Source organism: Pectinophora gossypiella, chromosome Z, assembly GCF_024362695.1.
Source record: "Pectinophora gossypiella chromosome Z, ilPecGoss1.1, whole genome shotgun sequence".
Lineage (NCBI taxonomy): Eukaryota > Metazoa > Arthropoda > Insecta > Lepidoptera > Gelechiidae > Pectinophora > Pectinophora gossypiella.
Window position 1 is genome coordinate 2,177,854 of NC_065433.1, and position 15,829 is coordinate 2,193,682.

Here is a 15,829-nt window from a genome sequence, read left to right on the forward strand (position 1 = left end):
ATACATGGTTTGAGTTCGACCATTATAGATACCTACAGCTCACCACCTATCACATCATCATATTATTATTATTTTGTGGTGGATGTCCTCTGGCAACCTTTATCTTAAGTTATGTGTTACATATATATTGTACATTTTAAATCGTGAAAAGGAAATAGAAGATAACATTGTAATTAAATTTTCAGGTAAGCGAAGCTTTCAGGTACCGCGCGCTGCGGTTTCCGGCACTTATATCAGGCTGCACTATAGACTGGTTCCAGCCGTGGCCAAAGGACGCTCTGGTATCAGTAGCTGACCACTTCCTCGCCGAATTCGAAATTGAATGCACTAAGGAAGTTAAGAAAGAACTTGTCACGGTGTTGGGTACCATACAAGATGTTGTGTCACAAGTTTCGGCAGAATACTTCCAAAGATTCCGACGTTCGTCACACGTTACTCCAAAGTCATACCTCAGTTTTATTGGAGGCTACAAAACAATTTACCAGATGAAACAAAAAGAGTTAGGTGACGGAGCTTTAAGAATGGACACTGGCTTAGAAAAGCTCAGAGAAGCGTCTATATCAGTGGAAGTATTAAAAAAAGACTTGGCTGTTATGGAACAGGACTTAGCACTTGCTTCAGAAAAAGCTGACAGAGTGTTAACAGAAGTAACTGAACGAGCGATGCAAGCTGAGATAGTCAAGAACGAAGTACAAATAGTGAAACAGAAAGCGGAAGCGTTAGTTGCATACATTGCTGAAGAAAAAGAAAAAGCTGAGATAAAATTAGAAGCAGCCAAACCTGCCTTAGAAGAAGCAGAGGCCGCCCTTAACACGATCAAACCAGCACACATAGCGACTGTGAGGAAGCTTGGCCGTCCGCCACATCTTATCATGAGGATCATGGACTGTGTACTGATTTTGTTTCAAAGAAGATTACACCCGCTCATACCAGATACAGCTGCACCCTGTCCCAAGCCGTCATGGGCGGAATCTTTGAAGGCAAGAATAGATTATAAAGACACACATACTTTTAGTAAATGACAAACATTTATAGAAAATTATATATTTCAGATGATGGCGAGCACAACGTTCCTGCTTCAACTACAAAACTATCCAAAAGACATAATCAATAATGAAATGGTCGAGCATTTAGTTCCGTACTTCGAGATGGAAGACTACAACATGGACACCGCCAAACGCGTGTGCGGTGACGTCGCCGGGCTACTTTCTTGGACTAAAGCCATGGCGTTCTTCCACAGCGTTAATAAAGAAGTGCTTCCATTGAAGGCAAACTTGATGTTGCAAGAAGCTCGATTAAAGGTTAGACTACATCCATTCTATCAGTATTTTATTTTCGCTTCCTCCAAACAGCGGTTAATTGCAATTTTTTATTCTACAGGTTGCTATGGACGACTTAGCTTCAGCAGAACGACAACTGGAAGAACGTGAAATGTCCCTAAGAAAAGTGAAAGAACAATATGAATCAGCAGTGTCGGAAAAACAACAGCTAACTGACGCTGCTAACGTATGCTTGAGGAAGATGACAGCAGCCACCGCGCTTATTAACGGACTAGGAGGTGAAAAGATCAGGTGGACACAACAAAGTAAGGATTTCAAAGAACAGTTAGGTCGGCTGGTCGGAGATGTAGTCCTGGCCACAGGATTCTTATCCTACTGTGGACCATATAATCAAGAATTCAGAAACAGCCTTCTCAACACCTGGATGGGTATTTTAAAAACCAAACAAATACCTGTAACGGATAATCTGAACATCACTAATATGTTGGTGGAAAATGCCACAATATCGGAATGGACGCTGCAGGGTCTGCCGAACGACGACCTCTCAGTACAAAATGCCCTTATTGTAACAAAGGCAAGTTCATACCCATTGCTTGTAGACCCACAAAGCCAAGGAAAAAATTGGATAAAGAATAAAGAGAGCACAAATGAACTTCAAATTACTTCTCTAAATCATAAATACTTTAGAACGCATCTTGAAGACAGCTTGTCATTGGGTAGACCATTGCTAATAGAAGATGTTGGGGTCGAGTTAGACCCAGTAATTGATAATGTCCTTGAGAAGAATTTTATTAAATCAGGTTCCATCGAAAAGGTAATAGTAGGCGATAAAGAATGTGACGTCATGCCCGGATTCATGTTGTACATCACCACAAAATTACCTAATCCGGCATACTCTCCTGAAATAAGTGCTAAAACGTCTATAATAGACTTTACTGTTACAATGCAAGGTCTTGAAGACCAGCTACTGGGCCGAGTAATATTAATGGAGAAATCCGACTTAGAAGAAGAAAGAGTTGCTCTTTTTGAATCTGTCATGAAGAATCAAAGAAGTATGAAAGAACTCGAAAGCAATTTGCTATGCCGTCTAACGTCCTCTGAAGGCTCGTTAGTAGACGACGAGGCTTTAATACAAGTCTTACAAATTACAAAGACAACTGCCGAAGAAGTTAACGAAAAACTTAAAGTAGCGGAAGTAACAGAAAAGAAAATAATCAAGGCGAGAGAAGAATTTCGCGCAGTTGCAGCCAGAGGATCTATATTATACTTCTTGATCGTGGAAATGAGCAATGTAAATATTATGTATCAAAATTCTTTAAAACAATTTTTGAATATTTTTGACAATTCTATAACAAAATCAACTAAAACTAACGTCACAGAAGAACGAATCAACATTATTCTAAAATACTTGACGCATGAAGTATGGGCGTTTACTTTACGAAGTTTGTACGAGAGGCATAAAGCGTTGTTCACGCTGATGCTGGCGATGAAAATTGATTGCCAGCGGGGGTTGATCTCGCATGACGAGTTCATGGCATTCGTGAAGGGAGGCGCCTCACTGGATCTCAACGCGGTGACACCAAAGCCTTTCAGATGGATCCTTGACATCACGTGGCTCAACTTGGTGGAGATCAGCAAGCTAAACACTTTCTCAGACGTTCTCTCCAGGGTAAGTAAATATTGAAAATGACTGCTTGCACAACATTTAACTTTGTGTTTAATTTTTATTCCGATATCGACAGATATCTTCGAGTGAGAAAGAATGGCGTGTCTGGTATGAGAAGGCTAAGCCAGAGGAGGAGACCATCCCCAGTGGTTATCAAGAGAGTCTGGATGTGTTCCGCAAGCTGCTGCTCATCAGATCTTGGAGCCCTGACCGCACTCTCTCCCAAGCTAGAAAGTATATCGTTGGTAAGAATTGCTACTTCAATATAAATCAAAATAGATATTTTGATAATGTCTCTAAACGTGAAACTTTCTATATCCAGATTCCCTAGGTCCTGAATATGGCGAAGGCTGTATCCTCAATCTAGAAGCAACGTGGGAAGAGTCAGAACCGCGCACCCCGCTCATCTGTATATTGTCAATTGGATCAGATCCTTCGGCGCAAATTGCTGCACTCGCCAAATCAAAAGAAATCGGTACGTGAAACTCATAGATCAGATTACAAAGAAGAGTAGTACTGTAATACAGTAACTGTAGTACTGTAATAGAGTAACGCGGACCTCCGCAGACTGTAATATGTTTGAACGTTCATTGATATTGAGTTTTGACCAGTGGATCAAAATTAGTCAACTTACAGTTTCTTGAAAATCCTACAAAATTGATGTAAAACAGAAAACAAATATTGTTCGCCCAAGTAGTTAATGTCATTTGAGGTAAAGTCACTTCCAATAACAATATTATGTAATTATACCTAATACAACGACTAACATTTTTCTTCCTGCACTTAGACCGAAAAGTAATGCATGTTTAGCATACTAAAACCTTTTTTTTTTTCAGTGTTAAAAGCCGTTTCCATGGGACAAGGACAAGAAATCGTTGCTCGACAGATGATATCAGATTCCATGAGTGAAGGCGGCTGGGTGCTGCTCCAGAACATTCACTTGTCTCTGCCTTTCTGTGTGGAAGCCATGGACGCTCTCATCGAGACCGAACACATCCAGGAATCTTTCCGTCTTTGGCTCACTACCGAGGTCCATACAGACTTCCCCATTGGTTTACTCCAAATGGCAATTAAGTTCACCAATGAACCCCCACAAGGCATTAGAGCCAGTATGAAAAGAACCTATCAGAACATAACACAAGATACCTTGGACTACTCTTCTCTTTCACAATGGCCCCCTCTATTATACGCTGTTGCTTTTCTACACACAATCGTACAGGAGAGAAGAAAGTTCGGTCCATTAGGATGGAACATTCCTTACGAGTTTAACCAAGCCGACTACGCTGCAAGCGTTCAGTTCATCCAAAATCATTTGGATGAAATCGACCCCAAGAAGGGCATATCGTGGCCGACTATCTGCTACATGCTGGGCGAGGTGCAGTACGGAGGCCGAGTGACGGACGACTTTGACAAGCGGTTACTAACGACGTTTACCAACGTTTGGTTTTGTGATGTTCTTCTGAGACCAGGCTTTGAGTTTTACAAGGGCTACAAGGTTCCGCAAACAAGAAACTTGCAGGGGTACGTAGACTACATCAACCAGTTGCCGCTCACCGACACTCCGGAAGTGTTCGGGTTGCATAGTAACGCGGATATAACCTACCAGATCAACAGCGCTAAGGACATTTTGGATACGATATTGAGCGTGCAGCCTAAAGAGGGAGGAAGTCAAGGAGGTGAGACGAGAGAGAGCATAGTGTACCGGTTGGCTGAAGATATGTTGGAGAAATTGCCCAAGCAGTATGTTAGTTTTGAGGTCAGAGAAGCTTTGCAGAAGATGGGTGCGTTTCTCCCGATGAACATATTTGTGAGGTACTACTAACTACCTAATCAATCCAATGTTTAAATTATTTGAGCCAGTTACCTATGTGATTGAGTGTTTGTATCTGTTGGATGACATTCCAGGCAGGAGATCGACCGCATTCAGCGCGTGATCAAGACGGTGCAGTCGACGCTGTGCAACCTCAAGCTAGCGATTGACGGCACTATTGTCATGAGCCAGGGGCTGCGAGAGAGCCTCGACGCTATGTACGACGCGAGGATCCCGCAGCAGTGGCTGAAGGTAAGGCAAACACGAGGCATGGCCTATGCTAGTCTTCATTACCTAAAGAACTAATAATGGCCTTGACTTTCGACTCCCAACAAAGGTTCACTATGTTAGGCTGTTCCTAGTTAGTGGTTTGTTGGTTGCTTGTTGTGGTTTTTGCTTGTTAGATGCAGACTGATTGTCCGAAAGTTACGAAACTTCCGTTCAAATACGAATCTGAGTCAGAACTTTTTAGATTTAATTTTCTCTTTGTATGCTTGTATTCAAGATGGTTTAATGAAATGAAAGATTCAAAGTGGATGAATCGAAAATGGTGTGCCAGGTTTGTATTAAGGAAATGGGAGTGATTTTTATATATCTTGAATGGTTGCAGGTGTCATGGGAGTCAGCAACACTGGGCTTCTGGTACACCGAGCTGCTGGAGCGCGAGCAGCAGTACCGTGTATGGCTGCGCAACGGCCGCCCCACGGCCTTCTGGATGACGGGCTTCTTCAACCCTCAGGGCTTCTTGACCGCCATGAGACAGGTACCAACACTATAGAGTGACTAGGACCATTTGGTACGAAGCCATAATCGGAACTAACGCCGCATCCTAAGAAAATGACATTCTTCACACGTAACATAACATATGCTCACCACTTAAGAAGTACATCCATTACAAATTGAACTCACGACTTACCGAGTTTTCTTTTATTCTTGTCAGTTGTCAGTGTCACCAGCACTCTCCTGTCATTTCCACGCCAAAGCCACAGCTATGTCGATAGTAAGAGTTATGAACTGAAAAACCTTATGAAAAGTGATGCCGCTAGGATGAAGATGTTCTGACGATAATGTGTCTGGTGTAGGAGGTGACCCGCAGCCACAAAGGGTGGGCGCTGGACTCGGTGGTGCTACAGAACCACATCACCAAGCTCAATCGCGAGGACGTCCACGAGGGCCCGCAGGAGGGCGTCTACGTCTACGGACTTTTCCTCGAAGGTATGTCTCAAATATACATTATCATGCCATAGAAGAATATCGTTAGTGACGTCACTGAGTTAGTAATGGAAGTTATGGAGTGCTGGTATTCCACCTCACAACCCACACGATAAGAAGATGATGATAGTTATGCCAGTAAATTAAAAAAATATCCCTAGATTCGCAAACCCACGTATATACGCAGCAGCGAGCCCTTCTTTATCTTTTTTCTTTAGACGCAGTGAATATTATCTACGGTAGACTGTGACCGCGCAAGAGAAGACGAACGATTCTGTCGTCTGATTTGAAATATATTAAGTTCGTCAACTGGTTGTACGTGTATCCAGTTCGCCAGAGGCCCGTGTTTCTCTATGGTCTTCGTTTTCTTTTAAAAAGTTATTAGAGAAATCAATTTACATTTAAAACTTTTATCATGCCAGCGGGACCCTTTTTTATTTTGGGGCTTCAGATTCTTGTAGTTGTATAGGGCGGTGAAGCCGCAAGGAGGGTGCATTATAACCACCACCTGGTATTTGATGTGTTCCTCTAGTTATTAACTTGTAATTACCTTCAGTGATTTAACAGAGGTGTTGCTGTTGCAGTTTCTTGACGTTTCTTCTCCTCATCCATAACACCTTGCGAAATGACGTAGATTTAAAAATGTTAAATTAACCTTCAACAAGTTTATCCATGATAATTATGCTGAATAATTGAATCTGATTGAATTGTTCCGATTGTTTCCAGGTGCTTCTCTGGACAGGAAGTCTGGCAAACTGATTGAATCGAAACCGAAGGTGTTGTACGAGCAGATGCCAGTGATTTACATCTTCGCGATCAACACGACGGCAGGCAAGGACCCACGGCTGTACGAGTGTCCGATTTACCGCAAACCGCAGCGTACTGACGCTAAATACGTCGGATCTATTGACTTCGAGACCGACAGCAACCCGCGCCACTGGACGCTCCGCGGCGTGGCCCTACTCTGCGACATCAAGTAAACCAACCGGGTACATTACCCACTCTGGGTAAGTGCCCAGAGGGCGTTAGGGGTCCCAGATTATTCCAGATATTACCGATACATACAGAGTGTTAACACTCTATAGTCATTAATGACACCAAACGACGCGAACAGTCGCTAAACAACGTACTTATGCGTATGTCTTACGTTAATAATTTATTATTTATATTTAGTTAGGGTTTATGCAGCTTAAAGCACTACATATATATGGGATTGAAAATAATTTAAAAATCACTAAATATTCAAAGAAAGGAAATTCCGCTTGATATCATCTTAGAATCAGTTTCAAATGGTCCTGCATTAGTTTTTGGGCTCTTTCCTAAAATGTCCTATTCGTAGAATACCTTATTCGTAAATACCCTATTCGTGAAATACCTTATTCCCGAAATTCCAAACTTATTTGAGGATGTTAGTATAATCCATAGTTAAAATTTATAAGGAGTCATCATCCCCCAAAGTTTTTGTTACGATGTCACTAATACCCTTATATATATTGATGTAAGTAATGTGATTGTAAATAAATATAAAATTGACATTTGATTATAACTATAATTCTCTATTTCTTATTGACCGTTTTTAACGAAATAGATTGGATACACACACAAATGGTTACGCGGACAACATGCGGATACAGTGTGCGTCGCTTTTAAACCGGACCCACACTGTATTACTAATATTCTATAGACTCTGAAGCAGCGTGGTGGGGTATGCTCAATACTCCCGGGATTAGTGGGGGTTGGTATTCCACCTCACAACCCACTGGGGGGATGCATGTGTCCAGGCTGTGGGACGTATTATTGCCGTTTATGGTAACTTAATAGGATCCCCTACTAAATGTGCCTAATACCCTCAATAGGTTGAATGCGACCATAGAATAATTAATAACATAGAACAGCAACTCTCCGCTCCCCATCAGCGGCGGCTGAGCTAGGTTTACCTCAACCACGGTCTTACTTTAGGGCCTGTTCGTGTGAACAGGCGATTGGCGAAATCGCTGGACAAATCGCTAGTGTGAACAGGCCTGTTATGACTCCTAATCTCACTGGCTCGACAATGCACGCACGCCAACTCCACAACGTCCACACTCGCCCTCGGCTCACGTGACACTGACGTTTGTACATTTACGCGCGAACACACGAGACAATGTATGTACGTCTTTATTAGACATACACTACAAGGCCCTTAGTCTTCAATCGTATGGCGTAAGACGTCACACAGATGCGATACGATAACGCCATTGTGTGGTGTCTGTGTAAAACCAAGTTTTCTGTGTAAACAAACTCGTTAGGTACGTTCAGAAAGACTTTTTATTAAGTATATTCATCCCACGTCGCACTGAATCAACAATGACTTACATTTAATACTTTAACTATAACTTGAAAATCTAACTCTGTCACAATAATAAACTATAAATAAAACATTGCGTCGGTACAAAGCTCAGCCTTAGAAATTATATTAATACAAAAATAGTACCTAAAATTTGACAGCATCAAACGAGACAAGCGCACATTGTACATAAGTACATTGATTTAGTTATACAGATCACTGAAGAGATCCTTATTATAGTAAATTTTTAATTTCGTCGTACAACACCAGCACGAAGGCAGCGCCAGTGCCTCTGAGGATGTTAGAGAAGGCTCCTTTGAAGAAGGCAGTGGGGCCCTCTGTCTTGAGGATCTTAGCCCAACAGTGGGCGGTGCTCGTGTACTGGCGCTCGGCGAGCGGCTTGCCGGACTGCATCATCATGCGACGCCGCACCGTGTCCAGCGGGTACGACGTGATGCCCGCTATCGTCGTCACCGTCTGCGCACACGCACACACATGCTCATTAATCTACGTGCATTCTAAGCGGGCACTATTTTCACACCAATATTATTGTATCAGTACTGGTGTCATTTCGGCGGTATAGAAAATGATAGGTCGTAACTCTTAGTCATCTTCTTATCGTGTGGGTTGCGAGGTGGAATACCAACCTCATCAACCCTGGTGTCAGGGTTATTATTGAGCCGCCAAAGGCCCCTGACATGTAACGACTACATATTACATCAGTAAGTAGTAACTGGGGCCAACGATTTAACGTGCCTTCCGTAGCACGGATCATCTTACTTCCGGACAATCAGGTGAACAGCCTGTAATGTCCTAACCAAACTAGGGATCACAAAGTGATTTTTGTGGGCATATCACACCACCGCCACCAGGATTCGAACCCGGACCTCCAGTTCGCGAGTCTAACCACTAGACCACGGAGGTTATGTAATGGCACATGCATGCATAAAACTAATTGCTGCTTGATATTTGGATCAGGTATGGTATAGCATTATGTTGCTACCTAGAATAATAATGGGTACATTGTCGAAATCACTTTGTGAGACTATCCTTTGTTTGGTAAGGACTTTTCAGGCTTGAATCATCTGATTGTCCGAAAAAGTAAGTTGATTCCGTGCTTCGGAGGGCACGTTAAGTCGTTGGTCCCGGCTATTAGCCGTAAAAACACCTCCACCAACCCGCGTTGGAGCAGCGTGGTGGAGTATGCTCCATACCCTCTCCGGTTGATTGAGGGGAGGCCTGTGCCCAGCAATGGGACGTATATAGGCTGTTTATGTCATGTGCCATTACATCATATTTTTGAGTAAGTATGTACCCGAGCAATGAGAAAATAGGTAATTATCACGTTAAATCTGTACACTGTACGGTCACGAGCATTAATATGTATACACTTTGGTACCATGTCACATTAACTTTTTTGACAAATTGAACTGTAAGTCTCACTAAATGTCAAATATGTTAGAGTGCGACAGAGTCCTAAAGTGGGTACATTATATTGCTCATGACTGTACAGCGCCATCTATTTTATTGGGGGGGAACGTAGCTTGGATAATCCCTCATTGGGACCACTTTCATCGAATAGGTAACATTCCGTTTCCGAGTTATTTTTTGTCCTTTGTCCTTTTTTTCTTTTTTTTTGACGTGACTTATTGTAGATTTCCCGCAGATGGCAGTGACTACTTGGCCGGACAAACGGGGAGCGCTGAAGGCTCTCACCCGGTACAACGTTTAAGACAACACGCCTGAGGGTCCAGTTGGGCGCGAACCTCGGCTCAGAGCGTCGTCTGAGAGGAAAAATATTTGAAAGCATTAATCGACCCTAGTGGGTCGATAGCGATAAGCGCTGATTGAGGGAAATCGTCGACCACGCCGGCGGGGTCGGTATCGTGGTCTTGAAGTATCTGATCATTTACCTGTGCGATAACCCATTTAAAGAAGAGCGGCGTGTTTTTGGGGTCTGGCAGCAGACCTCGTGCGGTATCGAACAGGCCGAAGTAGGTGGCTCGGTAGATGATGATGCCCTGCACCGACACGACGAACCCACGGTACAGGCCGATGATCCCGTCAGACTTCAGAGTCTTGGTCAGGCAGTGAACCAATCCATTGAACTCTCTCTGCCCTTTTCCTTTTCCAACGTCTGCCGCCAATCTGTTGAGAACACCTCACTTTAGTATTTACACTAGCCGCATTTTAGCCGCGGCTTTGCTCGCGTTAAATTCGGGGTACACAGGAAAATTTGGTACAAACATAATAATAGTAGAGTTATGTATGTGTAAGTGTTATGTTTGTACCAAAATTTCCTGTACGCAAAGGTTGCATGGAAGAAACTGCTGCATGAGCAATAACCGTGTAAGGTTAAGGTTAGTAATATTTAAGGTGAGTTAAAAAGAGAGCTATGAGTGAGTGAGGGAGAAGAGATGATTGCGGAATGACAGGGAAATAGCGGTCGGTTGTTAGGGTTCCGTAGCCTAATGGCAAAAAACGGAACCCTTATAGATTCGTCATGTCTGTCCGTCCGTCTAGTCTGTCCGTCCGTCCGTATGTCACAGCCACTTTTCTCCGAAACTATAATAGCTATACTGTTGAAACTTGATAAATATGTATTGTGTATTCTGTGAACCGCATTAAGATTTTTATGCAATGATAAAAAAAAAAAAAAATTTGGGGGTCCCCATACATAGAACTGCAACTCAAAAAATTTTTTTTCATCAAACCCATACGTGTGGAGTATCTATGGATAGGTCTTCCAAAATGGTATTGAGGTTTCTAATATCATTTTTTTCTAAACTCAATAGTTTGCGCGACAGACACTTCCAAAGTGGTAAAATGTGTCCACCCCCCTCCCCGTAACTTCTAAAATAAGAGGAGGATAAAACTAAAAAAAATATATGATGTAGATTAGCATGCAAACTACCAACGAAAATTGGTTTGAACCAGATCTAGTAAGTAGTTTTTTTTAATACATCATAAATCGTAAACCGTAATTTACTTTTCATTCAATCAACTCAAGTATAGGAACGAAAAAAAAACTTTTATATTATGTTACTTGCTGTTACGGAACCCTTCACGAGTCTGACTCGCACTTGGCCGCTTTTTTTTTAATCGACGATGTAAGAATTGTAAATAATGAAATGATTAACTATATAACAATACCGGCAAGTAATACAGTACGTTACCTTGTTCGGGCGTAATCTAGCGGATAGACGAAGCAGAGCGACGTGGCGCCGGCAGCGCCCCCTGACGCCAGGTTGCCAACGAAATATCTCATGAAATTCTTCTGCTTATCGACTCCGGACAAAAATATCTCCTTATATTTGTCCTTAAAAGCGAAATTGAGAGCTTGCGTCGGGAAATATCGGATCACATTAGCCAGGTTACCTCGCCATAACGACCCAATTCCCTGTTCCTTTGGTATGCGAATAAATGCATCGACAATACCTGTACCAAACATTATTCTCATTACAAATTGTACGCGCAGCTTTATGGTACTTATATTCAAACAGATAAATGGTTATTCTGTGGCACAATAACGGTCTTCGCAGTGGTTGAGCGTTGGGCTCACCCTTATAGTGGGCGATACGGCTCACCACGTACCACATTGGTCTAACAGAAAGCTCGGTGAGGAGCAGGTCCTTAGTTCATTTTGCGATGGTTGTACCACTGTCCCATAAGGATATACTCGTGAGAAGTTATCTTAAGGTGCTGATAAACTTGAGCATTCACTTGTAATGAGCATTTGTGCGAATGTAACAATACGAGAAAAGTACGAGAACATTTTAGCGAGCATTCTATCGAACGTTCTTGCTCATGAAAACGTTCATAGCAATGTTTGGCTCTATGCTTGGCTCGGCTCGTGACAAATATCATAAACTGCCTATATACGTCCCACTGCTGGGCACAGGCCTCCCCTCAATCAACCGGAGGGGGTATGGAGCATACTCCACCACGCTGCTCCACTGCGGGTTGGTGGAGGTGTTTTTTACGGCTAATAGCCGGGACCAACGGCTTAACGTGCCCTCCGAAGCACGGAATCATCTTACTTTTTCGGACAATCAGGTGATTCAAGCCTGAAAAGTCCTTACCAAACAAAGAACAGTCTCACAAAGTGATTTCGACAATGTCCCCATCGGGAATCGAACCCGGATCGTGAGCCTAACGCTCTAACCACTAGACCACGGAGGCTGCGTCGACAAATATAAAAACGGCGAATGCTCCAAGTTCTGTTACAAGTAAATGCTCAAGTCTATCATCACCTTTATGCTCGTTTGTTGTTTTTTTTTTTGTTAAAATACAAAATGACGAAATATGTTAAACTTCAGTATTGGAGTACGATTACGTTAATAATGTAAATGGAACACATACATTATACAAACATTACATTAAGATTTGAATTTTATATCTTTACGATGTGTACCTACTGTTTATGATGACAATGTGTGCATGTTAAATAATATAAAAAAGTCCGCTGTTTTCAGTTCAAGCATAGAATAAGCAATAATACGTATAGAACGGCAACTCTTAGCCCCCCACCAGCGGCTGAGCTAGGTTTACCTCACCCCCTCGGTCATACTTTAGTCGGCAATCGTATGGGCGTCAGACGTCACACAGATGCGCGTGTACGATAACGTCAATCTGCAGTTCAAATTCAAATTCAAAAATATCTTTATTCAGTAGGTAACATAGTTACACTTTGAATCGTCAATTTTTACATAACGAACGTCTCATCCGCCTAAAACTACTGCAGCTTCTCACAACCTGTATAGCCGGGGAAAAGAAGCTGCAAGAAAAACCTCGGCACAGGGCCCTAGACGTTCTTTAAAAAAAATAAAAATAAACATAAAATATTGATATACAATTGAGTAATTTAGCTGCCTAATATCAGTTCTCAGACAGTTAATTCCATGCATTCATATCTTCTAAATAATCACTAACTTTATAATAACCTTTTTTGGAAAGTTTTTGTTTAACTACTGTCTTAAAGCAGTTGAAAGGCAAATTCTGAGTGTCTGTAAAACGAGTTTGTTTGTATGCGGTGTCCGGGGTATGCCTCAAGTTGTCGTACTTACCTTTGTATTTCTTGTCCTCGGGTATTTGCTTGTTTATATGTTGCACCTGCAGGATAAGCTTTACTCGCTCTATAGGGGCTGAGCAAGTCTTGGCCGTCGCCGCAGATATGCCACCCGCCAGGAAATCTTTCATAAAACTCCCCTTGTCCTCTTTGGGGCCTTTGTCCCCCTTTTTATCATCTTTGCCCATCTTTCTTTTGTATTTGTCACACTATACGTTACTTAAAGCTGTAAAAAAGGTCAGTGCTTTAATTTCAAGAGTTAAGTGCATCACGCCTGTATCCCCGAAGAGTTAGTACTCCTTGCCAGATATGTTTAAGTGCCCTTAAATATTATTTGAAGATAATAAAGAATCCGTGATAACCCTGTTCGGAGAACGCGTAACTTAAATCTTAATGTCACGGGTTTGAATCCCGGCTTGGGCACAAAACAAATTAATTAGTTTCGATCCTAGATATTACGTGGTTTCCAGAATTCGTGCCCGGTAAATGGCTCGCCCTTTAATAACACAGCTGGCGAGGAGTGGGTATTTATACCTCTACCTGCGTCATCCAAGAACTTACTGAACAGGATATCTTATAAAGACAATTAGACTAACACAAGACAGAAACCATTCAGCTTATTTCTAGTAGAAACCTATTCGAGCTGACCGGGAAAGAGATAAACTTAAACTAGGAGACGGCATATAGTGGGCATCAATATCAAGATAAGCAAGAGATACAAAATACTTCAACCACTGTCTATCTATAGGTAGTTTCTTTTAAAATTGCATAATGTTATTGGTGCTCGTAAATTACTTTCTAGGCTAAATATTATACAACAATTTCTGCAAGTTATTTTGACAAATCATTATTACTATTAACTTAAGTAATCCTTCGTCTTCCCCGTGTCACAAGTAAGATATCTTACTAAGATTAGCGATTCCGCCTTCAGGGATTACACTAGTCTTTACGTATGACTAAAAACGTACCTACACGACTTCACTACAATAAGTATATCAACTAAGGATCATATGGTCACCTTTCTTTAGTTGCAATCTTTGAGAGAAATCCTAAAAATGCATTTCCTTAGCATTTTGTGTTAGAAATCCTCCAAAACAATAATTTTCTTTAATTCCGTTTAGAATTTTATTTTTTAGTGTAATAAATAATATATTTTGACTTTGACATTAATTACAAAAGACGCGCGTGTTGCGTCACAATCCTTTTGAACTAAGAATTAAAAATTGTGTAGTTCCGTTGACGTTAGACAAGCCAAACTGTTTTGAGGAAATAATTTGTAACCTATTTTTGATCGTCGCTGTTGTTCATAGAGCGACACGAACCTTCGCGGTTGCTGTGGTCCTACGGTACGGTCACGAGCATTAATATGTATACACTTTGGTACCATGTCACATTAACTTTTTTGACAAATTGAACTGTAAGTCTCACTAAATGTCAAATATGTTAGTGTGACAGTCCTAAAGTGGGTACATTATATTGCTCATGACTGTACACCGCATAAAGGCCTAAAGCAACACGGACCTCCGCGGACCGGAGGGTACACCGGCTTGCTTCCCAAACGAGGAGCATTGGTTCGAACCCAGGTAGCGGACTTGCACCAATGAGTTATTAATTTATCTTATGTGCATTTTCAAAGGCTCGTCGACCATTATAGACGGCGATACGGCGCACCACGTATCACCTAATAGAAAGTTCGGTGAGTTGTGGGTGCGATGAATGTACCTCTGACTAGCCCAACTGGATGACCTTATGTATTTTTGTTCCACTGACCCGCAGTGGAGCAGCGTGGAGCCTGCGGACAGCACTGGGACTTAGATAGTTATATTAAGCTGTTATTGAGCGTTACACTGTATCCTGATGTTGAGCGTAAGAATTTATGATGAGTTCTTCCGGATTAGAAACCTGAATTGAACAATCTCTGTCCAGGAGCCCCTTACCAACACAAATATCATGTCATTTACACAAAAAAATATTTATTTTCTAAAGAAAATATGCCTTTAGAGGTATGGTTTCATTTTCTAGTAATCTTTACATAAACATATTATTATTATTAGAAGTAGAGTTTGACAGCTTTTTGTGCCGTCCTTTACTAACAATACGTGCAAGAAAGGGATACAGCTATTTTAGTCTTGACAAATTGTTTTAAGTTTGTAAGCCTATAGGCACCAGTGGCGATTTCAAGTCCACTAAAATCCATCGAATGATCTTATGGCCTCTTTGAATTTTTGCGATGCTACATCTGCCGCACTTCCTCGCTCTTTCCCTTGCTTGTCCTTTTCTGTCCGCTCGTTAAGGAACCCTTATAGTGCCTTTGTCTGTCTACGAATGACCGTTGCCTAGGTCAAGTGAGTGGATAACCGACACGATAGAAAACATCAATAGTCCATGGATGGCCTACAAGAACTGTATCCGACAGCTGGCGCTGCGATCAGGCAAGACTACGTCTGACGGGAAATAAAAACAGAAC

At 41.9% G+C, this 15,829-nt stretch overlaps 2 protein-coding genes across 2 annotated transcripts in view; one reads left to right on the forward strand and one right to left on the reverse strand.

The window, feature by feature from the left end:
* LOC126380200 (dynein axonemal heavy chain 5) overlaps positions 1-7,037 on the forward strand; it is a 203,116-nt gene extending 196,079 nt beyond the window's left edge. The window contains exons 42-51 of the mRNA XM_050029458.1: positions 186-980; positions 1,053-1,301; positions 1,381-2,949; positions 3,023-3,191; positions 3,269-3,421; positions 3,783-4,758; positions 4,852-5,008; positions 5,367-5,519; positions 5,839-5,971; positions 6,695-7,037. Of these exons, the coding sequence (XP_049885415.1) occupies positions 186-980; positions 1,053-1,301; positions 1,381-2,949; positions 3,023-3,191; positions 3,269-3,421; positions 3,783-4,758; positions 4,852-5,008; positions 5,367-5,519; positions 5,839-5,971; positions 6,695-6,948 (4,608 nt within the window). The 3' untranslated portion in view covers positions 6,949-7,037. The remainder of the gene's footprint in view (positions 1-185; positions 981-1,052; positions 1,302-1,380; positions 2,950-3,022; positions 3,192-3,268; positions 3,422-3,782; positions 4,759-4,851; positions 5,009-5,366; positions 5,520-5,838; positions 5,972-6,694) is intronic.
* A 1,439-nt stretch (positions 7,038-8,476) lies between these two features.
* On the reverse strand, positions 8,477-13,550 carry LOC126380201 (ADP,ATP carrier protein 1-like). Its single transcript, XM_050029459.1, has 4 exons — positions 13,361-13,550; positions 11,471-11,732; positions 10,208-10,442; positions 8,477-8,771 (listed from the first exon to the last, which is right to left on the reverse strand). Exons 1-4 carry the CDS (start codon positions 13,548-13,550, stop codon positions 8,529-8,531), a joined length of 930 nt encoding a protein of 309 aa, XP_049885416.1. The 3' UTR covers positions 8,477-8,528.
* Positions 13,551-15,829: the final 2,279 nt, after the last annotated feature.